We start from the raw sequence: 27,850 nt of genomic DNA, 5'->3' as shown, positions 1-27,850 counted from the left end.
AACATGATTTGTTTATGGCAATCATTGCAGAATTGTTTTGATGCAGAACAGTCATTGTCAGTTGCAGCACAGCCTTTGTTAATTTCAGTGCGGTCGTTGTCAGTTTTAGTGCAGACATTGTCAGTTTCAATGTCTGCGTAATGGGTTCTAATCGCTCTTCCTGAGAAGGATGATTACTGCAGCCCTGGCTATTAGCACTTTGTATTGAGTCCATATCAAGCTGTTAGCATTTCTATCAAAGGTGTTGGCTGGACCCAGACTCTTCAGCAGGTGGTGTATGTTACCCACGGGTATTCCATCCCCCACCCGCCTTAAACTAATCAACTAGGTTGTGAGTCAACAAGTCCACAGCGATCTTCCAAAGAGCAACCCACCCAGACCCATTCACCTACATTCACCCCTTCACCTAACACTACAGGCAATTTAGCATGGCCAATTCACCTGACCTGCACATCTTTGGACTGTGGGAGGAAACCGGAGCACCCGGAGGAAACCCACGCAGACATGGGGAGAATGTGCAAACTCCACATAGACAGTTGCCCAAGGTGGGAATTGAACCCGGGTATCTGGTGCTGTGAGGCAGCAGTGCTAATCACTGTGCCACCCATAGCATTCTGGTGGTCCTCGGCAGTGTCTGTATTGATCTGCTGTCTCTCTCCATATTGTGGTCCGGTGGCCATCTTATGTGTCAAGTGGCCAATGTATGGCTCAGTGGCCATCTTGTGCCTAGTGTCACCCTGCCCCATGCTGTCTCCCACTTCAGGGGAATACAAGGTCACAATGTATCTTTGTGAAGTAAGGATCAAAAGGTAAAGTGCTGGCATCATAATGATGAGTGAACAGTTTCAAGATAGATTGCAAAGTGCTTTTAACCTAACTGCAAGCCAGCAAACTTGAATGTTTGTAGGAAATGAGGTTGACTTTAATATCCAATGGATTAACCTGATATAACCTTTTTCAGAGCTGTTTGCTGCTGCCACGACTGCAGGAGACACTTTCGCCACCCTTTCAGGTGACATCACTGTGAACAACACGACAGCTTGTTTCATGCAACTGAATTTTTCTTACATGTTAATCTACTTTCACCTCCCTTTGCATATCCAATTCACTACATTGAAAATCTCCCACTAATTGTGAATTCAAAACCATCTTAAGGCCTTAAGATATTGGAGCAGTCGTAGGCCTTTTGGCCCATCAGGTTTGCTCATCCATTCAATGAGATTATGGAAAGGGGTAGTAGTTCGATCGTCTTTTATTGGAGATGGTCATTAGTTGGCATTTGAATGGTGCGAATGGGTGTTGAAACTGGTTCATTAAATATATTCAATACACACACTTTCCTGTGTTTATTCCCATAACCTTCACTCCCTTATTCACTTAAAAATGAATCTCTCCATCTCAGTGTTGAATATATTTAATGAACCGGCTTCACCGCCTCTTGGGTTGACAATCGTCAAATAACGGTCACACCACCCAAATGCCAGGTAATGACCATCTCTAATGAGAGACTATCTAGCTACTGTCCCTTCACATTCAATGGTATTACCATCACTGAATCCCCCACTATCGACATCCTAGCTTACTGTGGACCAGAAACCCAATTGAACTCATCACTATCGTAGTGTTAGGTAAGGGGTACACGTAGGGGTATGGGTGGGTTGCGCTTCGGCGGGGCGGTGTGGACTTGTTGGGCTGAAGGGCCTGTTTCCACACTGTAAGTAATCTAATCTAATCTAATCTAAACAGAATGACTACAAAACAGGTCAGAGGCTAGGAATATTTGTGAATAACTCACCTCCTGACTCTCCAAAGCCAGTCCACCATTTACAAGGCACAAGTCAGGAATATGATGGAGCACACTCCTCTTGCCTGGATGAGTGCAGCTCTGACCCCATCAGGGATAAAGTAGCCTGCTTGATTGACAGCCCATCCACAAACATCCACTCCCTCTACCAATGTTCAGGAGCAGCAGTGTGTTGCATCTATAAGATGCAGTAAAGAAATTCGCCAAAGAACCTAAGGTAGCAGCTACCAAGACCATGACCACCTCCATCTAGAAGGATAAGAGCAGCTGACACGAGAGTACCACTACCTGCATGTTCCTCTCCAAGCTACTGACCGCCCTGATTTGGAAATATATTGCTGTTCCTTCGCTGTTGCTAGGTCAAAATCCTGGAACTCCCTCCCTCATGGCATTGTGGGTGAACCAGCAACACAGAGTGCAGCAGTTCAAGAAGGCAGTTCACCACCACCACTACCACCTTAAGGCAACTAGGAATGGTCAGGAAGCGCTGGCCAGCCAGCGATGTTCATATACTGCAAGTGAATTTTGTAAAAATCCACAGATTTAGTACCCAAAAGTCATAGAGATTTTTTGTTTAAGACGCCCAGGATGTGGGCATTGCTGGCTTCTCTGGACTGTCTCCAATGTTAGTATATCTTTCCTTCGATAAGGAACCCAAAACTGTTGTTGAATGTTGATAATGAAACCAATGGGCTAAAGACTGACAAGTTCTGTGGCTCTGATGTGATGCATCCTCTGCTAAAAATGGAAGTAGCACAGAGCATAGATATTCATCACAATCGTTCAAATCTTCCAAAAAAAATCCTTCGATTCGATTCTGGAAAATTTATCACCTTTTTTTTGTCAAAGAGCATAATCTCACATTTATTGCCATTCCCTAATAAAGAGTACACCAATTACTGTGGATCGGGAGTTATATGTAGGCCAGATCATATAAGGATGGAAGATTCCCTTATCTAAAGAACTTTAGTGAACAAGATGGGTTTTTCCCCGACAATTGAGAATGATTTCACAGCTACCATTAGACTCTTCATTTCAGGTGTATTTTGAATTCAAATCCTACCATCTCCCATGACAGGAATTGAATCCAGGTCCCCACATTATCTGGGTCTTTGGATTAATAGTCTAATGATAATACTACAGGTACACAATTTTTTATCTGAAATGCTCAGGATCAGCTGGTTTTCGGAATTTGGAATTTTTCGTATTTTGGAATAAGTGACAGTGAAATTTAGAAAAATCTTACCTAACAGCAGACTCTCAGTGAGTACTAGAGGCCCTGGGACAGAATTGAGGCCTGCCAGTGCTGGGTCACACACCCCCATGTTGCATGTGAGTGCCATGCATCAAGTGTGTGTGGAGTTGGGTTAACTGTTTGTACAACAAACAACCTTGTTAATGAGAGAAAAAACTGCGAGAGCCTTCAGATTTCAGAGCTTTTTGGATTTTGGGGTTTCGGATAAAGGGTTATCTACCTGTACTAGGTCCATTACATCCACGTGGATCAAAAACAGCTACCTAATTACTGTAATCACATTTTCCAATAGAAGAATGAAGAAATTCCTCTCCATCTGTTTTAAATGGACAACTCCTAACTCTGAGGTTATTCCCTCTTGTCCTGGGCTTTTCTGTGAGGTGAGGTCTCATTTTTCTAAACTCCTCTGTGTACAGACCAACCTACTCATCTCTTCCAATAAGAGAGTCCCTTCATTCCCAGAATTAGCCTAGTGCACCTTCTCTGGACAGCCTCCAATGTTAGGATATCTTTCCTCAGATAAGGAACCCAAAGCTGTTGTTGAATATTGATAATGAAACCAATGGGCTAAAGACTAACAAGTCCTCTGGCTCTGATGTAATACATCCTCTGCTACGAATGGAAGTCACTACAGAGAGTGCATATTGATCGTAATCTTCTGGAAAACTTTAGCATCTCTTTCTTGCCAAAGTGCATCACTTCACATTTTCCCATATTGTATTCCATCTACAAACTTTTTGCTCCCTCATTTAACCTGACTATATTCCTCTGCATACATTGTCATCCTCACCACTTCCCACCAATTTCTTGCCTTTCATAAATCTTTCAATAGTACATTCACTTTCGTCATCCAAGTCATTAAACTAGAAAGGTGCAAACAAAATTTACAATGTTATTACTGAGACTGGAACATTTGAAATTTTGAGAGACTGGATGGGAATTTCTTCCGTCGAGCTTCCTTAGGAGGCTGAGGGGTGACCTTGGAGGCTTATAAAATTATGAGGGGCATAGATAAGGTGAATAGTCAAGGTCTTTCCCCCAGGGTGGAGTAATAGAGGTGTACAGCAGGGAAACGGACCCTTTGGTCCAACCCATCCATGCCAACTAGATATCCCAGCCCAATCTGGCCCCACCTGCCAGCACCTGGCCCATTTCCCTCCAAACCCTTCCTATTCATATACCCATTCAAGTGCCTTTTAAATGTTGCATACACGTAGCACCCTATGCATGAAAAAGCTGCCCCTTAGGTCTCTTAATCTTTCACCCCTCACCCTAAACCTATGCCCTCTAGTTCTCGACTCCCCCACCCCAGGGAAAAGACTTTGTCAATTTATCCTATTCATGCCCCTTATAATTTTGTAAATCTCTAGAAGGTCACCCCCTCATCCTCTGACATTCCAGGGAAAACAGCCCCAGCCTATTTAGCCTCTCCCTATAGCTCAAATCCTCCAACTCTGGCAGCATCCTTGTAAATCTTTTCTGAACCCTTTCAGGTTTCACAACATTATTCCGATAGAAAGGAGATCAGAATTGCATGCAATATTCCAACTGTGGCCTAACCAATGTCCTGTACAGCCGCAACATGACCTCCCAACCCCTATACTCAATGCTCTGACCAATAACGGAAAGCATACCAAACACTCTTCACTATCCTATCTACCTGAAATTCCCTCATAATTTCAAGGAACTGTGAACCTGCATTCCAAGGTCTCTTTGTTCAGCAACACTCCCTAGGACCTTAGCATTAAGTGTATAAATCCTGTTAAGATTTGCTTTCCCAAAATGCAGCACCTCGCATTTATCTGAATTAAACTCCATCTGCCACTTAGCCCATCTGGTCCAGATCCTGTTGTAATCTGAGGTAACCCTCTTCGCTGTCCACTACACCTCCAATTTTGGTGTCATGTGCAAACTTACTAACTGTACCTCTTATGCTCACATCCAAATCATTTATGTAAATGACAAAAAGTAGAGGACCCAGCACCGATCCTTGTGGCACTCCACTGGACACAGACCTCCAGTCTGAAAAACAACCCTCCATAACCACCCTCTGTCTTCTGCCTTTGAGCCAGTTCTGATTCCAAATGGCTAGTTCTCCCTGTATTCAGTGAGATCTAACTTTGCTAACCAGTCTCCCATGGGGAACCTTGTCAAACGCCTTACTGAAGTCCATATAGATCACATCTATCACTCTGCTTTCATCATCCTCTTTGTTACTTCAAAGAACTCAATCAAGTTTGCGAGACATGATTTCCCAAGAACACAGCCATGTTGACTATCCCTAGTCAGTCCTTGCCTTTTCAAATATATGTACATCCTGTCCTTCAGGATTCCCTCCAACAACTTGCCCACCCATGACGTCACTCATTGGTCTATAGTTCCCTGACTTGTCCTTACTACCCTTCTTAAACATTGGCCTCACGTTAGCCAACCTCCAATCTTTCTGTGACTATCGATGATACAAATATCTCAGCAAAAGACCCAGCAATCACTTCCCCAACTTCCCACAGAGTTCTAGGGTACACCTGATCAAGTCCTGGGATGTATTCATCTTTATGTATTTCAAGACATCAGCACTTCCTCCTCTAATATGAACATTTTTCAAGATATCACCATCTATTTCCCTACATTCTATATCTTCTATGTCCTTTTCCACAGTAAATACTAATGCAAAATACTCATTTAGTATCTCCCCCATTTTCTGAGACTCCACCCAAAGGCCGCCTTGCTGATCTTTTGAGGGGCCCTATTCTCTACCTATTTACCCTTTTGTCCTTAATGTATTTGTAAAAACCCTTTGGATTCTCCTTAACCCTAATTGCCAAAGCAATCTCATGTCCCCTTTTGGCTCTCCTGATTTCCCTCTTAAGTATACTCCTACTGCCTTTATACTCTTCTAAGGATTCACCAAATCTCTCCAGTCTGTACCTAGCATATGCTTCATCCTTTTTCTTAACCAAACCCTCAATTTCTTTAGTCATCCAGCATTCCCTATACCTACCAGCCTTTTCTTTCCCCCTAACAGGAATATACTTTCTCTGGACTCTCGTTATCTCATTTCTGAACTACAAAGTAAGGTAAGTAAGTGCAAAACTAGAGGCCATAAGCTTCAGGTAAGAGGGGAAAGATTTAAGTGACCTGAAGGACAACTTTTTCAGAGTGGTGCATTTATGGAGCAAGCTGGCAGAGGAATTGGTAGAGGAGGGCATAACTATAACATTTAAAAGACATTTGGACAGGTATATGGATAGGAAAGGTTTCGAGGGATATGCACCAAATGCAGGCAAATAGAACTAGTTTAATTTAGGAAACCTGGTCGGCAGGGACAAGTTGAGTCAAAGGGCCTGTTTCCATGCTGTATACTTCTAAGACATTAAATCATTAATATATGTTGTGAGCAATTGCGGTCATGCCCCTGATCCAAGTTACCGTTCTGAAATTGCACACTCCTCCATCCCAACTCAGTCTTCTATTAGTTAAGGTTAAAAATCACACAAGACCAGGTTATAGTCCAACAGATTTATTTGGAAGTCCTGGCTTTCAGAGCATTGCTTCTTCATCAGATAACTGTGGAGCAGGATCATAAGGCTCAGAATTTACAGCAAAAGCTTAGTGTTCATGCAACTGCAACGATATATTGAACAAACCTAGAATGCATATTGTTAGCCAGTTCTGTCTCCATGCTAGCAACACTAACATCTCTTAATTATTTTTTGGTGCAGTACCTTATCTAACACTTTTTTGGAAACCCAAGTATATTGTATCAACTAATTCCTCTTTATCCTGCTTGTAACCTCCTTAAAGATTTCTAATACATTTGTCCAGCAAGATTTTCCCCTTCCTGAAGCTACGCTGACTCTTCGTGAATATATTATATATTTCTAAATGCTCAGTTACATTTTTATTGTAGACTAGGATATTTTTGCAATGCTCGATGGTAAGTTAACTCACCTATAGTTACCTGTTTTTTTTGCCTTTGTCTCTTTTCAAATCTCTTACATTGGCAGTTTTTCATTCTCAGAATTTCCTGAATCCAAGGATTCTTAGTTTTTGCACTGATGGTAATCTTCCATGTTTGCAGCTACTTTCTTTAACATCTTTAATATTATTAACCATCTTAAATGGTAGTCTCCTTTTATTTTAAACTGAATTCTCGTCTCTTCCAGAAAGGGGACCGTCATTTCAGCATTTGTCTCCTCAGGATCTTGAATGTTTGATTAGATTACCTCTTATTTTTCAATAGATTCAGATCCAGCGATTCCTCAAAAGTTAACCCCTCCACCCACATCCAATTCCAGGTATCCATTTGAACCTTCTCTGAACTGCTTTGCATTTATATCCTTCCTTCAATAAGGAGACCAAACTTGTGCACACTATTTCAGGTATAGTTTCACCATACCCTCAGTGTAGCAAAATATCCCTTTTAAATTCTGTTAACTTTGCAATAAACCACAATATTCCATTTGCCATCTAAATTTCTTGTTGCACTTGCAACTTTAAGAGCTTAATGTGCGAGACTTCCAGATCTCTCTGTACTTTCAAGTTCTGCAGTCTCTGTCTATTTAAGAAACACACTGCTTTTCAATTCTTCCTGCAAAGTGAACAAGTTCACATTTCTCCACACTCCAGATTTATTTCTGGCCTACTCAGCCTATTCTTTTGCAGACTACTTGTGTCCTCTTCACAAGTTGCCTTACTACATTTCTTTGTATCATCAAATGTTAACTGCTGTACGATTGGTCCTTTGATCAAAGTTATTGAGGTTAATTGTAAATAGTTGAGGCCCAAGCACTGATCCTAATGGAACTCCACTCCTTACAGCATACCAATAGCCCGTTTATGCCTACTTTCCCTTGCCTGTTAACTAACTCATTCTCTATCTATTCTAATATGTTTTCATGATCACCATAATTTCTTAATTATGTAGTAACATTGTGGTACCTTCCAAATGTCATCTGGAAATCTAAGTACAGTACATCCACAGATTCATTGGCATACTTTGAACAAATCGGAAACATGATTTCTCTTTAACAAAATCATGTTGACTCTGCCTGATTGCATTGAGAGTTTTGGAATGCCCTGCTGTAACTTTAATATGATGGGGGAAAGTGAGGACTGGAGATCAGAGTCAAAATATGATGTGCTGGAAAAGCACAGGCGGTCAGGCAGCATCCGAGGAGCAGGAGAGTCGACGTTTCGAGCATAAGTTCTTCATCAGGAATGATGAAGAGCTTATGCTCAAAACATCCACTGTCCTGTTCCTCGGATGCTGCCTGAGTGGCTGTGCTTTTCCAGCACCATACTTTTTGAGTCCTTAATATGAGGCTAGATTTTCCCATCTAGGGCTGTATCCAGCATCATGTCAAATCTGATTTGTAAAATGCCTTGAGTGCGATGCCTCTGCCTCTGATATAAAGCAAACTTACCTGGCCTGACTTCAAATATGAGAGCAGGAATGCTCCTTGCTCAGTTCCCTGAGCATTTAAATTTCTAACTTTGAGGAAACTGCTGTTGTGTATACTTATACAAAACAATCAAATCACATCCTTATCTGCCAAGCCATGTTGAACCAAATCTCCTTTACAAGAATCCAACTGCAGCTACTGGTCTAGATGTACCCTGTGACACATGGCAATCAGTAATTTTTGTTATAACATATCCTTTGTCTTTTTTGATTTTTGAATTTGTATATCTTAAATAACAATTGAGCTAAGCTGTAAATTGAGCATATTATACTGGAAGAGGTAAACTATTCATTTTTAAAGATATGCTATTCTTTATAGTTCAAAACTTTGTCAGAGGAGGATTGCTTGTCAGGAATTTTAATGTTATGAGAATAGAACTTAACTAATGTTATATAGCTTTAAAAAAATGATGAATGTACATATGAGCATTCAAATAGGAACAGGAGTAGGCCATTTAGTTTCTCAATCCTGCTTCAACATACAATCAGATCAGCTATGATCTCATTGAAACTTCAAATCCCCATACGCACTCAGGCATTACAGAGCAGTCAAGAGTCAACCCACATTACTAGGGTCAGGAGTCATGTATAGGCCATACACAGTAAAGATTACAGGTTTTCCTTTTTCTTGAAGACATTAGTGAATCTTTTTTTAAAATAATAATTGATTATTTAATGGAAACAAATTAGCTTTTTTAAATTTCAGATTTACAAGTTGAATTCAAATTTCACCCTTTGACATGTTGGGATTCAACACACTGCTGTCAGATTATTAGCCAGGCTCTCTGGATTACCAACCCAATGACATCACATTTCCATCCGTCTCATCCCCCATTCCCCACCTTCCAAAATGTGAAGCAAGATATTAGTGTAAGTTTTCCTTAATGCCCACCACATCCACAGCCCTGCCAGTGAAACACCACTCAACTTATGATCTACATGATGGTTTCCTGTAATCAGCCATTAAATTGTTTGTGAAGTCTGAGATGATTGGCTTGAATTTCTTTGTGATTTCTAAATTAGATTTGCTACAAAGATTAAGGTTTTGACTTTTAAAAATTTTAAAATTAAGGTTTTTAGAGGTCATTTGATTAGAAATAATTATATAGGCTGTGGTTAAACTGATTCTGTGGTATGCATTCTCTTTGGCAGTTGTGTTGTTTTGAAAGTTAGCTTTTTTAAACTTTTTTATGTGGGACTCACTGACAAGGTCAACATTTGTTACCCATGATTATGGGCACTTGAAATGAATTGCTTGCTAGGCCATTTCAGAAGGTAGTTGCAAGTCAACCACATTCTTGAAGATCTGAAGTTGTCTGTATGCCAGACCAAGGAAGGCAGAATTCCTTACAATGATGACAGTTTCATGGTCATAATTACTGAGACTACCTTTCAGTTCCTGACTTTATAATTAAAGTTAGATTCCACTATGGCAGCTGGTGGAATATAAACTCCTGTCCTCAGACTCTGAGCGTCTGGATTACTACGCCACTCTGCCATGCCATATTCCTGATGAATGGCTTTTGCCCGAAATGTTGATTTTTCCTGCACCTCGGATGCTGCCTGACCTTTTTTCAGCACCACTCTGGTCTACACCCTGCCATGTCTCCAACTAAAAGGGTAAAAGGATCAAAACTGTAAATTTAACATTGATCACCGCATGTGCCTTGCAAATAGGAAAATGTAAAAGCCTTAGGAGTATTTCAATAACCTCAATTTGCTATAGCCCCCAACACTTAAAGAAGCAGTTTGTAACTAAGTAGGTTTCCCCAATCTTTACAGGTGCAACAAAGCCAAGAGAAGATAGCAAAGCTGGAACAGGAGAAAGAACACTGGATGTTAGAAGCTCAATTAGCCAAAATAAAATTGGAGAAGGAGAATCAACGTTTAACTGAGCTGGAAAGTCAATTGAAACCTACAGTGACTGGGAAAATGACTTTTGTTGGTGCTGTCCAGGAGAATGGTACTATTCCTAAACTTGGAGAAGAATTGCCACTTGTTGAAAAGGATTCCAAAGAGCCAGTTAGAAGCACTAGCCTGGTAATTGAAATAAGACTTTAATTTAATGGAACTAAGACTTAAGTTGGTTTGTTTTGTTTTTTTCTCTCCTAAACATCAGGGCCTTAATTCCCAGATACTGTTCCAAGAGAGGTGACTACTCTTCCAGTGCCTTTTCCAAGGGGCATTCCTCATGTGTGAGCTAAGATTAGATTTCAATGTACTATTTTATCAATATTACATTACATCACATCCATGCCCACTACAGTCTGCCACTTGGGAAACATACTCTTCTCCCACCCCATCTCCCTGCCATGTCTAATTAACTAAGGTCATTTAAAGCTTTTTAAGGTCATTTAAATCCTGGCGGGGGATGATGTCGAACCATTGTAGTGATTTACTCACTGAGCGTTTGGGGAAATGAATTCTAAATGGCAACAGTTTAGAAACTTGTGAATCGCCACAGTTTTAAGGTAATTTAAGGTATGTTAAGTATAAAACTCAGCATTTTTGGCAAAGAGAAAATTGTGTCCTCAAGATCCTCACTGAACCACTGCCTCATTCTTGTGAGTCCTCTCCTTTTGCTTGTGGTTTATTTTAATGTTTTCAGTAGCCTGAAACTTTAGCTGAATGAAAGTTCTTTTTTGCTAGGTTGGAATGTTGACCACTTCCACCATCAACAATGAGGTAACTGTGATATCTTTTGCATTCTTTGTTGGAAATTAACTAGTTAAGTGCATAGCAAGCATAACTTCATTTTGAAATGAACAAAATTTTGCCTATTTGTTAGAATTAGAATTTGATGCGTTATTTGTAATTGTAGCTCGGTCGTTATAACTGATTAGATTAAACAATTTATTCAGAAAGCAATAGAGAATGTAGATTTTGAAGTAGTCCTCATTTGTTTGGGTGTCTTATGCCATATTTTAAATGTTTGGTTAAATGAAAAGTAATTAACAGATTTTAAAGTGTCACCATAAATAACATTTACCAGTCTCATCTCAAGAAATTCCTGTGTGTTTATTTTCAGATTCCTGATGCGGAGTCACGTGAACAGTTGATCAAAAATCACTACATGATGAGAGTGGCTGAGCTAACCTCACAACTTCAGATAGGTGACAGCAAGTCAGTGCATTTCTATGCAGAGGTAATATTATTGACTCATAACAGGCTTTTAGTGCTGACATTATCAGATCTTTTGTGCCCAACAGAATCAGAGAAGAATTCTTCATTTGAATGATGCTTGGAAATATATCAGCTTACAAAAAAGTAGATGAAAGAAAGTAATGGAAATACTCAGGTCTGGCTGCATTTGTGGTGAGAGAAGCTGTTAAGAATGCTGTTTCACTCTCCACAAAAGCTGTCAATCCATCTATTTCCAGCATCCAAAGTATTTTGCTTTTATGTAATTGTTTTGATTTCATCAGTATATGAGAGTTCTGCAAGTTTTGAATGATCAGTCTTTGCATTTTTCATTTAAATGAAGAAATAAATTATTTGTATTTATACAGTGCCTGTTAAGATCACTTCGGAGTCGTCTTGAACCTTTTGAAATGTAGTTATTGTTGTAATGTGGAGGAACATGTGCACACAAATAACTCATAAACAACAAGATTAACGATCAGATCACCTTTTTTGGTGATGTCGTTGAGTAATAAATTCTCCAGAGACTGGGAACCCAACTACTCATATTCATGTAATGCTTTCAGGGGGTTTTTATGTCTCCTTGATAGAGCCTCTTCAAATATTTCATTTGAAATATGATCCCATTACCTCAGTGGTATACTGAAATGTCAGTCTAGATTACTTGCCCAAGTCTCTGACAGTCTTATAAGTGAACTACATATTTGCAGTGATATAAAGATTTTTTTGCTGCATTTGTTATAGTTTACTGAATAAAGATTCGGTTCTAGCAATTGCTCCCATGCACTTCCTATGGCACAAAAATGGTTTGGATAAGTGAACGTGTATCATGAAATGAACATCCCTCCTGAATTTTGCTTCTAGCAATGAAACACTCATTGTCAGCTTTGGGCGTAGCAACTCTGGGATAATGAAAGCCTGGTTTTCACTGTTCCAAAGCAGTATTCTGTGTCTTGCTGTCCTTCTGTAGGGTTTTGAGAAGTCATAAGGAAACTGCAATGTTGCAAAGAATGTCCACTTCACAGCGCTGTGGGCCAAAATGATTTGGGGCCCAAGACTTTTATTTGGGTAAGCACTGTTCTAGAAAAAGGCAACCACCTTCCACCTAGAATGCCAACAGCCCCAACAAATGACTGTATCACCCTCACTGAGAAACTATTAAAGTTTTGGAGTTAAACAAGTTGATGTTTAAAGTAGGTAGCTGCATGATAAGGAGGAAGATGAGATGCTACTTCTGTTGTGCTTGGAACAGTATCATGGGTGCAAAATGGGATATCTGAGCTAAAAGGATTTGTGAATAGCAGGGACATGTGTAAGATGATCAGGAAATCAATTATCTAATATGCAGGGTCTCAAACACATCATAAATGATATAATTTAAGGTTAGCCAAATGACAGCATTCTCAAATTGCCTTATGGCCTACTCCTTTACTCATTTCTTAATGTAGAGAAGACAGCACTGAGAGTAGCATGTGTAGTATACCCATTCGAAATTTTTCAAATTGCAAATTTCACAGTTATTTGAAATCTTGGACAGTGGTGTGAATGGACAAAATGTTGTATTTTCTTGGGGAAGTTAGAGTAAAGACCTGTTAGAAAGTGACAGGGTGTAAACTTGAACAAGGCATCCTGTAAGGAACCATTCATTTGAGATTGTTGATTTTTGTTTAAAAGCTTATGGATAAGAGTTTCAAGACAATATTCTCAGCTGCACTGGGGCAGGTTTTCAGATCACAGTTTCAAACAGAATTATTGTATGAATTAGAAAATTTTCCTACAAAATGCTTTTTCTTTTATAAATTTGTAGTGTCGAGCCCTTGCTAAACGCTTAGCACTGGCAGAAAAGTCCAGAGAAGCCCTCTTAGAAGAAATAAAGGTTGCCAATCAAAACATTGTGCGATTGCAGGTAGGAAGAAATATAAACCCTCTTGGGTATGTATATGATAGAATGTAAATACATACAGCCAGTCTACAGATTGAGACTTACCAACCTTTTTATATTTCTTAATCTGTCTCTTGTACTTTATCATATTTTTAATCACTTTTTAAAAATAAGCCAATTTTCTGTCCTACTGGTAATGTTTGCATAATTGTATTAATTTTCCTTCAGTCTGATACTCTCTAACTTCTATTAGCAAACAGATGGTGCATCCTCTTCCTGAAGTCTTTCACACTGGAATGGATTTTTGCTAAATGGTTATCAAATATGTCTCCCACTGCTTCTGTATTGTTCTGTTTTTTAATCTAGATTAGATTACTCAGTGTGGAAACAGGCCCTTCGGCCCAACAAGTCCACACCAATCTGCCGAAGCGTAACCCACCCAGACCCATTCTCCTACATTTACCCCTTCACCTAACACTACGGGCAATTTAGCATGGCCAATTCACCTAACCTGCACATTTTTGGATTGTGGGAGGAAACCGGAGCACCCGGAGGAAACCCACGCAGACACGGGGAGAACGTGCAAACTCCACACAGTCAGTCGCTTGAGGTGGGAATTGAACCCGGGTCTCTGGCGCTGTGAGGCAGCAGTGCTAACCACTGTGCCACCGTGCCACCCACGAATTACCCAGTTCAATTCAACTTGGTCTGTTTTCATATCTATGTAATTGCTATTATTTAAGTTTAAAGCTGTCGTCCTAGCTCTACAATTTTCCTCTCAAACTCTTGTTATAATTGCATCTGTCTTGAGGCTTCTTTATTTTAAGGTTATTAATTCATCCTGTTACATTGCGCATGGCCAGTTCTAGAAGAGCTTGTTCCTTTGTTGGCACAGGAATGTGCCACACTTTGAAATTATGCTAGTACGCTCTGCAATTTTTGCCAATCTGGTTCAATCAATATATAGATTAATATTACTCATTATTTCAGTACCTTCTTACAAACAGTCATTATTTTTTCTGGTATACTATGTTGACAGTGTAGCTCTTATTTAGGGGCCTGTATTATACTCCCACAAGTGAATTCTCACCTTTTGGTGTTCTTGTCTCTAACCAATTGACCCTACATCTTGATTACAAAATCACCTCTCACTACTGTAATAATGTCATCTGTAATTAACTAAGCTACCCCACCACATTCTCCTCGCTTACTGCACTTCCAAAATGCCAACTATTCCTGAATCTGGGTCCCAGCCAGGCACCTTGCAACCAAATGTCTATAAGGTAATACAAATTTGTTGCTATTTGTCCAAAGAACTCTTCTGTCTTGTCCTGATTTTTGTGTGCCTTCCTGCTACATGCTGGTAATTATTGCCATTGTTGGTACCTTTACTATTGGCTTCTCCCTTTCCTTTTTAATTTGCCACATCTTCCATTACTGGATCTCTTCTTTACCCAGAACCTGTATCTAGCAAAAGAGTTATATGAAGGACAGAATAAAACACTGATCTGGCTTCCAGAATTCAGAAGTCTAATTAAAAATATTTTTCCAATGGGTGAAGACTGTGACATGGTGCTAATGTCATTGGACTTGTAATTTAGAGTCCTTAAGTAATCCTGTGGGGATATTCTTTAGATCCCACCAAGCCAGTTTATGGAATTTAAATTCAATTAATAAATCTGGATTAAAAGCCAGTCTCTCTAATGATTACCAAGAAACTCTCAGCTATTACTACCAGCTGGTTCATTAATACCTGATAAGGAAGGAAATTTGCCATCTCTACCAGTCTGGCACATAGGTGAATCAAGATCCACTGTGCTTGACTCTCATTTGCCCTCTGAAATGGGCTAGCAAATAACTTGGTTCAAGGGTAAGTAGGAATAGCCAACAAAACCAGCATTACAAGCAAACTCCCATCTCTTAAAATCATTAAAAAATATATCCTATTCACTGTAGCCACTGTTCCATCAGTTTAAGGTTGTTTTCTCATTTATTTTCATATGGTAAAATGAAGGATGACAGCTAAGATGGCCAATGTACTAAAAGCTTTTTTTTGAAGAAAGTTGGAAGTGGGACAGTGAGTTTTCACCACAATAAATACAACTGTTGAAACAACCCAGTATTGGTAGTCCTTTATCCAAAATGCTCGGGACCAGCTGGTTCTTGAATTTCAGAATAAGTGACAGTTTGGTGAAATTTTTAAAAATCTTAACGGAGGAGCACACTCACTGAGTAAAACAGGCCTTGAAACAGAATCCAACACTGCCAGTGCTAGGCTGCTGCCACCCCCCACCCACCTATGTCACACCTAAGTGATACGTATTGAGTGGGTGTGGAGTTGGGTTAACTGTTCACACGCCAAACAATCTTGTTAATGAGAACCCACAAAAAAAACCTTTGGACTTTGGAGCATTTCGGATAAAGGATTGTCTACCTGTAGTAGAATTGTATTTAGTTAAATTGTCACAGATATTTACATTGTCATGTTGTGGGATAAAACATCTGAATGACTTGAGTCTAGTAGTGCTTTCCCTGAATTTTCCCTGACCAATTTTGCAAATGTAAGCACTGACAAAAACATGAATATCCAGTTTACTACTTTATCTCTTGACTACAGAATCCTATAAGTGGGTAAAGGATAGTAGGATTGAGTTAGGTTACGTAAGGGCAATGATGACAAACTATAGGAATACCTAATACCACTGAGCCCACATTCATAACATACAAATCTTTTTGAAATGGCAATACATGAGATCTGAATTGAATATTTATTTTATTTTGAAACTAAGCTGTAATATTTTCAAACGTTTTGTCCAAGCCACAATTTTAAAGGAATACTATCTATCCACTGATCAACATAACATTCCTTGCTGACACAAAAAATTATATCCATTAGATTCCTTTGTGTGGACCTTTCTACATTGCACAGAATTTCCATGCTTGTGCACTAAATGTATTCTACATGTTTCCTGTTGCAATTCCTGTTTTAATATGGTGTTGTTGTCTTAATTTAAAACAGGATGAGTTAATGACTACAAAGAGGAGCTATGAAGATCAGCTGAGTATGATGAGTGATCATTTATGTAGTATGAATGAGACTTTGTCAAAACAAAGGGAAGAAATTGACTCTCTTCGAATGGGCAGTAAGGTGAGCAGAGAGCATGGTTTTGACTTTTTTCCTTTTGGTTTTGTTAATTTTTTGAATCTGCTGAAGACCAATAGCAAGGTGCAGATCTGATGCAATTTGTATAAACGTGCAAGTAATACATTAAATTTTTAAATATCATCCTACAAATAAATAATAGAGAATAATCTAAAACTAAGAAAAGCATTCACATACCACTTGATTAAATCAAGAGTAATTACATTTGGGTTGCAGGCCATATACTGTAATGACCCATGGAAATTGTAGTGATAGCATTGGCTGTGCCATTAAAGCTGACCCAAGTTTTCCTTTCCCTTCCGAGATTTTGTTTGTAATCTGACCAACATTATTTCTGAGAAGGACAAGTTGGTGGATGTATACTATTTGAAAAGAGCGCATAAAGTTTGGAAGCAACCCTGGGCTGGACGCCAATTAGAATGGCAGTTATTGAGACGAGGTGTTTGATTTAGTGGTAGGTGAGCACTTTGGAAAGAGTGGCCATAATTTAGTTACGTTTAGTTTATGGATGGAAAGGGAAAGGTACGGTTCCATGTGGTAGGCTGTTGGAGAAAATGCAGAAACATGGGATTGAGGGTGATTTAGCAGTTTGGCTTTCTGTAAAAAGGCGGCAAGTGGTGGTTGATGGAAAATATTCAGCCTGGAGTCCAGTTACTAGTGGTGTGCCACAAGGATCTGTTTTGGTACCACTGCTGTTTGTCATTTTTATAAATGATATGGACGCAGACATAGGTGGATGGATTAGTAAGTTTGCAGATGACACTAAAGTCGGTGGAGTAGTGTACAGTGTGGAAGAATGTTGCAGGGGGACTTGGACAAACTGCATAATTTGGCTGAGTTGTGGCAAATGGAGTTCAATGCAGATAAATGTGAGGTAATTCACTTTGGGAAGAATAACAGGAAGGCAGAATACTAGGTCAATGGAAAGATTCTTGGTAGTGTGGTTATGTTGCGGGATCTTGGAGTCCATGCACGTAGATCCCTGAACATTGCCACCCAGGTTGATAGTGCTGTTAAGAAGCCATACAGTGTGTTAGGTTTTATTGGCAGAGGGATTGCGTTCTGGAGCTGTAATGTCATGCTGTAACTATACAAAATGCTAGTGTGGCCTCGCTTGGAATATTGTGTACACTTCTGGTTGCCCCATATTTCAGGAAGGATGTGGACGCATTGGAAAAGGTGCAGAGGAGATTTACGAGGATGTTGCCTCATCTGGAGCGAAGGTCTTATGTGGAAAGGCTGAGAAACTTGGGTCTGTTCTCATTGGAAAGAAGAAGACTAAGAGGGGATTTGATAGAGACATACAAGATGATCAGAGGATTAGATAGGGTAGACAGTAGAAGTCTTTTTTCTAGGATGATGATGCTTGTACAAGGGGGCAGAGCTACAAATTGAGGGGTGATAGATTTAAGACAGATGTCAAAGGCAGGTTCTTTACACAGAGAATGGTGAGGGCGTGGAATGCCCTACCTGCTAATGTAGTCAACTCAGCCACATTAGGGAGATTTAAACAATCTTTGGATAAGCACATGGATGATGATGGGATAGTGTAGGGGATGGGCTTGGATTAGTTCACAGGTCGGTGCAGCCAATGGGCCTGTTCTGCTCTGTATTGTTCTATGGCAAACATAGGACTTGGGAACCAGAGTCAGCCATTCAGTCCTTCAAATCTGCATCTGCATTCAACAAGATCATCCCTGATCTGGTGCTCACAACAATTTTTTGTTGTCTGAACCTCCTGACTATTGATTCCCTTGTTGATCAATAATCTATCTAACTTTGCCTTGAACAACTTCAGTGACCCAACCTCCCCTACTTTGTGGGAAGGTGAATTCCGCAGATTAAAAACCCTGTTAGAAAGGAATTTTTCACATCTTGAGCTTAAAAGGGAGACCTTTAATTATTAAACTAGTCTTCCCACAAGCAAACAATATAGTAGGAATATATAGTTTTTTGTTTAAAAAGTAACAAAAAAAATCTGGAATTCCCTTAGAATGGGTGTAAATTATTGCTCAGTATTGTGATCTTTACTGAAAAAAAGTAAATTACCTGATACAAATCTGGTGCAAGTGGTGAAGCCTCGGTTAAGGAACAGCTGTAAACAATTGATACCATTTCCTATAGACTCTATGCAGGGCCCTTTGTGGCACAGTGGTAGTGTACATACTCCTGTACTGAGAGACAGAAGTTCTAGTCTCACCTGCTCCACAGGTGTGTAATAATATCTCTGAACAGATTGATTAGAAAAATAGGTTAAATTTTTAAAAATCTAAACTGTGCACAAGGCTGAGTGGCAGCACAGTGTACCACAGAATGTTCATTGACCTTGGAAAACAAATTTTAAAATACTGTACTTTCAAATGGGCAGGTCAAGCACAACACAAAATAGCTAGAAAACACAATGTTGTATTATCTTCAATCCCCATGGTGGCTCAGTGGTTAGCACTGCTACCACACAGCGCCAGGGACCTGGATTCAATTCCAGCCTTGGGCGACTGCCTGTGTGGAGTTTGCACATTCTCCCCGTGTCTGCATGGGTTTCCTCCGGTTTCTCCCACAATCCAGAGATGTGCAGGTCAGGTGAATTGGCCATGCTAAATTGCCCATAGTGTTAGGTGCATTAGTCAGAGGGAAATGGGTCTGGGTGGGTGTGAGCTTGTTGGGCCAAAGGGCCTGTTCCCACACTGTAGGGAATATAATCTAATCTTCTACCAGCGGTAAAATAATCCAATAATGAATCAGCACCTATGATCAGTTATTGGTATTGCAATTCAGGCCAGAGAGTGACGAATGGTAATGTTTCCTGTGAACCTTGTTAGGCATGTTCAGATCTTTCAGTACCATTAAGTCTTTTTAAGTTAACATAGAAGTCTTGTTATGCTAATACACCTATTAGAACCTTTCATGTTAGAGGAAAGGTTGGTGGATAGCTCAGTAAACTGGAAAAGAAAGAAAATACTGAAGAATATGTGCACAGCTTCACCTCCCTCTTTTAGGTAGTTTATCATCATTCATAAACTTCAACATGTTATTCCAGTAAAGTCAGCTAAATTAGAAAGAGGAATGCTCTTTATTAATGTACAAAGACATTATCAACACATTTGGCATTTCCCTGTTCACTCGAAGTAGGCACAAAACGAAGCTGCAATGCCAATCAAAGGTTTGTTTTTCTCATTGTCTTTGAAGGGTAATGCAAAGAAAAACAGAGGGCGATAAGATCTAAAGACACCAGACTACTAGACATCTGAGCATTGAAGATACAGCTGTTAACCAGAGGGAATTTCACAATGCCAAATGAGTATTTGTGCCGCAGTTCTTTCTGGGAGTAAAGGTGTTCAGTGATTGTGGTATTAGAGAGCCTAGGAATCAAAAGGAAATTGGACTTTAAGGGGTGATTTTTTTTAAAAGAATCCTTACAAGTTTTAGGAACATAATGGAAATATTCTGGCATTTAAAATATATTCTAAAAACATTGTACCTATGAAGTTCCCATTCAATCGGTAATTTGTAATAATAGCTTTTAAGATTGTATTTCATTAGGTCAATCCATAATGGAGGTTTTGTACATTGAATTATGTGACAATGTGTATGCTAATTGTTTAACTATTCTCTGAAAAATGAGAGATCTAGCATCTTGTACAAATCAAGTTTTTTGATTTCTCAAAATGTGGAGCACAAGTCTAATTTGTTCCTTTGACTCCTGTTACTAACTTTGTTAATACTGCACCAGCTCGCTCCTCTCCACTTCACATCCTTCTGCTCTTTTTCTCCCCTAAAAAATTTAAATGTGAAAATCTATTTGGTGCATAAACTGTAAATGAAAAATGATCAATAAAAATGGTACATATATGCACATTTGTGGAGTGCTGTCTCATTGAAGGAAATTTACTTGTCCAATAGTTGAGCATGTAAGTTTCGAGGTGGGACTGCATGTATGCTGTGACTATACTATATTTAATAGTTAAACATTCTGTTCATTAGATATGGATGCAATAAAACATCACAATGCCCCCTTTATGAATGCATTCATTATTTTACAGCATTGTACAGCTGAAACTCCAGACTGTTATTTTGCAAATTGCAGTTGAGAGACAAATGCTAAACAAAGCTATCTTTATAGTAAACTTTCACCATACAAGGATTCACACTCCTTTTAAAAATGTTTTTACATGTAAGATTTTCTTATCCAAAAATACTTCTAGTTCAATATCTCAAGGTTAACCATATCAATCTTGGGTAGAGCGTGCTTCTGGTTTCCACTTTCGGCACCATAATTTTGAACAACAGCCTGCCTTTACATTGTGTACTTTTTCAATGTAGTGCAACATTGACCCCACCACAAAAATACTATATCTCTTTAATCCCACTTTAGGCTGTGAGCTTGTCTTTGTTTGGAACTGAATTAAGAATCCTCTGATCTCAAAGCACCAACTGTTGAACATAACATGGTTTCTAAAGTTAGAGCTTTGGATTGTATTTGATTGTAGTTTTTTTTTTCATCAATTTGGACTTCCAAAGTACATCTTAACAATCATCTTAAAAATTCAACAGCAACTGATATTTTTCTTACAACCTTCTATTTCTTCCAACAGCTTCTGGTGCAGATATTGGGGTTAGGGACAAAACATCATCTGGTAGAGATGTTATAGGCATTCCCACCTCCTGGAATCTAATAAAATGACTATCTCAAAATGTAAATTATAAACTATTAGTGAAGTTTGTTCTTTAATACTTTATTTTCTCAGGTGTAAGAACACATTATTATTCATACTATTTGGCATATGATGTTTCCTGTAAATTGTTGAAAGATGATTTTGATATTGTTGGCAAAATTCCTTAAGATAGAGCTGCGTTCACAATGCTCTCTTAAAATATTGACCTGAATTTTGGAAGTCTCCAAACATTTAGTGTACATAATTGAGGAACATACAGGAGTGCAGATTGGGGGTGGGGGGGAACTTATCTTCTTAGTAGAGGGATTAATAACCAGAGGCCTTGGATTTAAGGTATGAGTTTATCCAGAGGTTCACAGGCGTCTGAACCACTCAACCTATATGAATGTTTATGAAGGTTTAAGTTAACATTTCAAATGTTAATATGGGGTCAGGGCCGGTAGATGATCCTGAGCTCACATTGCTGGCAGTAAAACCTACACTGTCATTTTACTGCAGATAGCCCCCTACTAATTCCCTATCCAATTAGGGATAGCGAACGGGCTCCTGATGCTGAAAGTTCAGTCCGAAGTAAATAGGAGAGGAGTTGGGACATCATGTGGTTGTACAGGACATTGGTTAGGCCACTTTTGGAATATTGTGTGTAGTTCTAGTCTCTTCTCCTATAGGAAGGATGTTGTGAAACTTGAAAGGGTTCAGAAAAGATTTACAAGGATGTGGCCAGGTTTAAAGGATTTGAGCTATAGGGAGAGGCTGAATAGGGTCTGTTTCCATGTTGTACATCTCTATGACTCATACCCACTGCTGTCCAGTAGTCTCTTATTTAGAGAGTGGAAGTCTTGTCCTCACCTGTGGCACCAACATGGGATGATGCAGCCTTCATGAAATTGGCAGCTCCACACACAGAGGGGGCCCTCTCTGGCATGTGACTACCAGAAATCACATTAAATGGCTCTTAATGTAGTCTTTATGTAAATTGGCTGTCTAGCTGCCCACTTCAGTAGGACAATTTGCTATGCAGCCTGCCACAGTGAAGGTTTCCCAGTGGTGATACTGTCAAGGAACCTTCCTGTTACTGCTCCCTGCTGTCTTTCCAGCTTTAGTTGGACACCTTGCGTAAAACTTTGCACAATGTCCAATGCATTCCATGGAATATGGTGTTCCATTGACTCAGACTTTGGAGACTTGAAATGGTTATCGATTTGATTGATAAAAAGCTGGTTAGAGTGAGGTTTTCCATTTTTCCATGCAACTGTTTAACTGATTATAAGGAGACTTCTGTTTGAAAGTCTTCCACTACTTAATCTATAGCAAACTAATAGATTAGAGTGACCGGGTGTTCTTTTCCTTTGTGAGAGAAAAATCTTCTGTAAATGAAGTTAAATTTCACAACACCGGGTTATAGTCCAACAGGTTTAATTGGAAGCACACTAGCTTTCAGAGCGCCGCTCCTTCTTCAGGTGATTGTGGCAGGCACAATTATAAGGCACAAAATTTATAGCAAAAATTTACAGTGTGATGTAACTGAAATCATACATTGAAAAATACCTTGGTTGTCTGTTGAGTCTTTCTTCTGTTCGAATACCATGATAGTTTCACTTTCATGTGTAAATCACAAAACCTTTTTTTTAAAAGTTGCATTCTCAGGTTAGCTGTAATAATGGGTGTTAGCTAGACAATATGTTGAAGGTGTTAGCCTCCTGTGTTCTGTCTATGCCATGATGTTTAGATTGATTCTAATCTAAAAAGTGAGATAAGAGTTTTACATGAATTCATGCCGTTTTTGAGCAAAGTACAATGTAACTCTGCAAGTACAAATTCACCCCACAAAATATGTGTGCATGTGGGTCTTTGTATGTCTGTGTGTGTCTCTGTCTGGGTTGGGGATTGAGAGTGTGAGAGAGAGCATATATGAGTGCATAGTGTGTGTAGAATGTCTTAAGACTGTGAGGGGGCGCATGTGTGAGTGTGTGTGTGTCTGGGGTGGGAGGGTTGAGTGTTTGTGGGAGGGTGTATATGTGTGTGCATGAGTGCAGAGTGGTCTAAGTCTCTAAGAGGATGCCTGTGGAAGTGTGTGTGTCTGTAAGGGTGTGAGAGTGTCCGTGTGTCTGTGTATAGTGCAACGGTGGTCACCTGTAATGTGACATGAACCCAAGGTCCCGGTTGAGGCCCTCCCTATGGGTACCGACCTTAGCTATCCGCCTCTGCTCGGCCACTTTGCGGCCTGTCCCGAAGTCTGCTTTGGAGTTTGGTCACCCGAAGGTCCGAGGTCGTGTAAGCAACTTCTACTGCCTTCCGAAGGTACATAAAGCCAACACACCAGGATGTCCCATCGTGTCGGGCAATGGGACCCTGTGTGAGAATCTCTCCGGCTCTGTTGAAGGCATCTTGAAACCTACTGTACAGGGGATCCCCAGCTTCTGTCACGACACTACGGATTTCTTACAGAAACTCAGCACTCGTGGACCAGTTGAACTGGGAACATTCCTCGTCACAATGGATGTTTCAGCACTCTACACCAGCATCCCCCACAATGATGGCATAACGGCAACAGCCTCGGTACTCAACACCAACAACTGCCAATCTCCAAACACCATCCTACAGCTCATCCGCTTTATCCTCGATCATGTCTTCACCTTTGACAATCAGTTCTTCATCCAGACACATGGAACTGCCATGGGGACTGAATTTGCATCCCAATATGCCAGCATTTTTATGCAGAGGTTCGAACAAGACTTCTTCTTGTACATCAGGTACAATGACGACATTTTCTTCCTCTGGACCCATGGCAAGGAGTCACTGATAAAACTACATAGTGATATCAACAAGTTTCATCCCACCATCAAACTCACCATGGACTACTCTCGACTATCTGTCTCATTCTTGGACACATGCATCTCCATCAAGGATGGACACCTCAGCACCACACTCTACTGCAAACCCACAGACAACCTCACGATGCTACACTTCTCCAGCTTCCACCCAAAACATATTAAAACAGCCATCCCCTATGGACAAGCCCCACGTGTACAGCGGATCTGCTCAGATGAGGAGGAATGTGACTGGCACCTGGAAGTACTCAGGGATGCCCTCACAAGAACTGGGTACGATGCTCAACTCATCGACTGCCAGTTCCGACGTGCCACAGCAAGGAACCGTAATGACCTCCTCAGGAGACGGACACATGCTGCAACTGACAGGGTACTCTTTGTTGTTCAGTATTTCCCAGGAGCTGAAAAACTATGCCATGTTCTTCGTGATAATGTGTTACAGGTCAATGAGGATTACCACCTCGCCAAGACCTTCCCCACACCTCCACTGCTTGCCTTTAAACAACTGCCAAACCTCAAACAAATCATTGTTCATAGCAAGCTGCCCGGCTTTCAGAACAACTCCATACAACCCTATCATGGTGGGGGCTGCAAGATGTGTCAGAGCGTGGACATGGATACCACCATTATATGTGGGGACACCTCCCACCTTGTATGTGGCAGGTACTCATGTGACTCAGCCGATGTTGTCTATCTTATACGTTGCAGGCAAGGATGCCCTGAGGCATGGTACATTGGGGAAACCGAGCAAAGGCTACGACAACGGCTGAATGGGCACCGCACAACAATCAACAAACAGGAGTGTTCCCCCCCAGTTAGGGAACACTTCAGTGGTCCAGGACATTCGATCTCGGACCTTCGGGTGACCATCCTCCAAGGCGGACTTCGGGACAGGCAGCGGCGAAAAGTGGCCGAGCAGAGGCTGATAGCCATAGGGAAGGCCTCAAGCGGGACCTTGGGTTCATGTCACATTACAGGTGACCACCATTGCACTATACACACAGACACTCCTACCCCCACACACGAGCACACGCACACACACACTAACAGACACGCGCACACATGAACAGGCGCACACACACTTACAGACACACACTCTCAGAGACTTAGGCCACTCTCCACTCATGCACACACATATACACTCTCTCTCACAGACACTCACAACCCCCCATCCTAGACACACCCACACACACACACTCCCACATGCACCCCCTCACAGACTTAAGACACTCTACACTCACTACACTCACAAATATACACTCTATCACACTCTCAACCCCCAAACCCAGACAGAGACACACACACAGACAGACAAAGACCCACATGCACACATATATTTTGTGGAGTGAATTTATACTTGCAGAGTTACATTGTACTTTGCTCAAAATCTGCATGAATTAATGTAAAACTTTTATCTCACTTTTTAGATTAGAATTAATCTAAACATCATGGCATAGATAGAGAACACAGGGGGCTAACACCTTCAACATATTGTCTAGCTAACACCCATTGTTACAGCTAACCTGAGAATGCAACTTCTTAATAAAAAAAAGTCATGATTCGGAGATACCGGTGTTGGACTGGGGTGTACAAAGTTAAAAATCGGGTTTTGTCATTTACACATGAAAGAAGTGAAACTATCATGGTATTTGAACAAATGAAAGGCTCAACAGACAATCAAGGTATTTTTCAATGTATAATTTCAGTTACATCAACTAAATTTTTGCTATAAGTTTTGTGCCTTATAATTGTGTCCTCCACAACCACCTGATGAAGGAGCAGTGCTCCAAAAGCTCGTGTGCTTCCAATTAAACCTGTTGGACTATAACCTGATGATGTGTGATTTTTAATTTTATACACCCCACTCCAACACTGGCATCTCCAAATTCTGTAAATGAAGTTTTGTCTAGCTCTTAAGTGATTTGAAGTTTAAAAAAGACATTTCTGCAGGAGTGTTCAGGGCAAAGTTATCAATCTAAAATTCAGCTCTTAATCTGGCCACTATAATAATTACTGCAACAGACAAAGGCAAGTGTTTCATAATTGTACGTGTTCAAGGGTTGAGAAAGATGTCTGAAGCCCAGTTATTATAGTTTATCATAAAGTGAGTTCTGTTTAGACTGCAGTCAAAGGGAACAGACAATCCCAATGCTGAAAAGGGCTCCTGAATCAATGCTGCAGGTTTTTTGAACATTAAATCCCAGCAAGGAAGTGTGTGCTGACAGGAGATGAGGTCTCAAAACTCTGAAAGATAGCTAGTAAGCAGAGTTGCAGAGTGTGGTGCTGGAAAAGCACAACTGGTCAGGCAGTAGCTGAGGAGCAGGAGAATCGACGTTTCAAGCATAAGCCCTTCATCAGGAATGATGGGGTGGCCCAAAGGGGCTGGGAGATAAATAGGAGGGGGGTGGGGGGGGAAAATAGCTGAGAATGCAGTAGGTAGGGAGGGTGGAATGGATGGGTGGGAAAGAAGATGGACAGCTAGAATAGGTCAAAAGGGCAGTGCCAAGTTGGAAGGTTGGATCTGGGATAAGATGGGGGGAGGGGAAATGAGGAAACTGGTGCATTGATCCCATGTGGTTGGAGGGTCCCAAGGCAGAAGAGGAGGCTTTCTTCCTCCAAGCATCAGGTGATAAGGGTTTGGCAGTGAGGAGGCCCCTGACCTGCATGTCCTTGGCGGAGGGGGAGTTAAAGTGCTCGGCCACAGGGCGGTGGAGATGTTTTGTGCATGTGTCCTGGAGAGGTCCTCTGATACATTCTGCAAATAGGTGGCCTGTCTCCCCGAAGTAGACGAGAACACATCAGGAGCAATGGATACAGTAGATGACATGTGGGGAAGTGCAGGTAAATCTATGATGGATGTGGAAGGTTCCTTTGGGGCCTTGGACAGAGTTGAGAGGGGAGGTGTGGGCGCAGGTTTTGCAATTCTTGCAGTGGCAGGGGAAGGTGCCAGGAGGGGAGGGTGGGTTAGTGGGGAGGCGTGAACCTAACAGGGAGTCGCAGAGGGAATGGTCTTTATGGAAAGCAGATAGGGGTGGGGAGGGAAACATATCTCTGGTGGTGGGTCCATTTGTAGGTGGTGGAAATGGCAAAGGATGATATGATGTATCTGTTTGTAGATGACGTTACCCTCCCCACCCCCATCTGCGTTCTGTAAAGACTATTCCCTCCGCAACTCCCTTTTTAGGTCCACGCACCCCCCCACCAAACCACCCACCCTCCCCTCCCGGCACCTTCCACTGCCACCACAAGAATTGCAAAACCTGCGTCCACACCTTCCCCCTTACCTCTGTCCAAGGCCCCAAAGGATCCTTCCACATCTGTCAGAGATTTACCTGCACCTCCAAACATGTCATTGACTGTATCCATTGCTCCTGATGTGTTTTCCTCTGCTTTGGGGAGACATGATGCCTACTTGTCAAACACTTAACATTTCCTGGACACGCAGGAAACAGCCCCACTGCCCTGTGGCCAAACACTTTAACTCCCCCTCCCACTCCACCAAGGACATGCAGGTCAGGGGCCTCCTCTCCAGGCAAACCCTAACCACCCGATGCCTGGAGGAAGAACGCCTCATCTACTGCCTTGGGACCCTCCAACCACACAGCATCAATGTGGATTTCACCAGTTTCCTCATTTC

At 40.9% G+C, this 27,850-nt stretch overlaps 1 protein-coding gene across 2 annotated transcripts in view; it reads left to right on the top strand.

Annotated features, from left to right (window-relative positions):
• Positions 1-20,716, top strand: part of ppp1r21 (protein phosphatase 1, regulatory subunit 21) — a 103,970-nt gene extending 83,254 nt beyond the window's left edge. Inside the window, exons 17-22 of one of the 2 annotated variants that reach the window (XM_043695616.1) lie at positions 10,306-10,563; positions 11,173-11,208; positions 11,552-11,668; positions 13,472-13,570; positions 16,566-16,694; positions 19,896-20,716. In XM_043695616.1, the coding sequence (XP_043551551.1) occupies positions 10,306-10,563; positions 11,173-11,208; positions 11,552-11,668; positions 13,472-13,570; positions 16,566-16,694; positions 19,896-19,925 (669 nt within the window). In that variant the 3' untranslated portion in view covers positions 19,926-20,716. The remainder of the gene's footprint in view (positions 1-10,305; positions 10,564-11,172; positions 11,209-11,551; positions 11,669-13,471; positions 13,571-16,565; positions 16,695-19,895) is intronic. The other variant, XM_043695615.1, reaches the window with a different exon arrangement.
• Positions 20,717-27,850: the final 7,134 nt, after the last annotated feature.

The sequence above is a fragment of the Chiloscyllium plagiosum genome, chromosome 9 (assembly GCF_004010195.1).
Source record: "Chiloscyllium plagiosum isolate BGI_BamShark_2017 chromosome 9, ASM401019v2, whole genome shotgun sequence".
In the NCBI taxonomy this organism is placed as follows: domain Eukaryota; kingdom Metazoa; phylum Chordata; class Chondrichthyes; order Orectolobiformes; family Hemiscylliidae; genus Chiloscyllium; species Chiloscyllium plagiosum.
The sequence above is the reverse complement of the archived record's forward strand: the minus strand, read 5'-3'. Positions and strand labels throughout refer to the sequence as shown.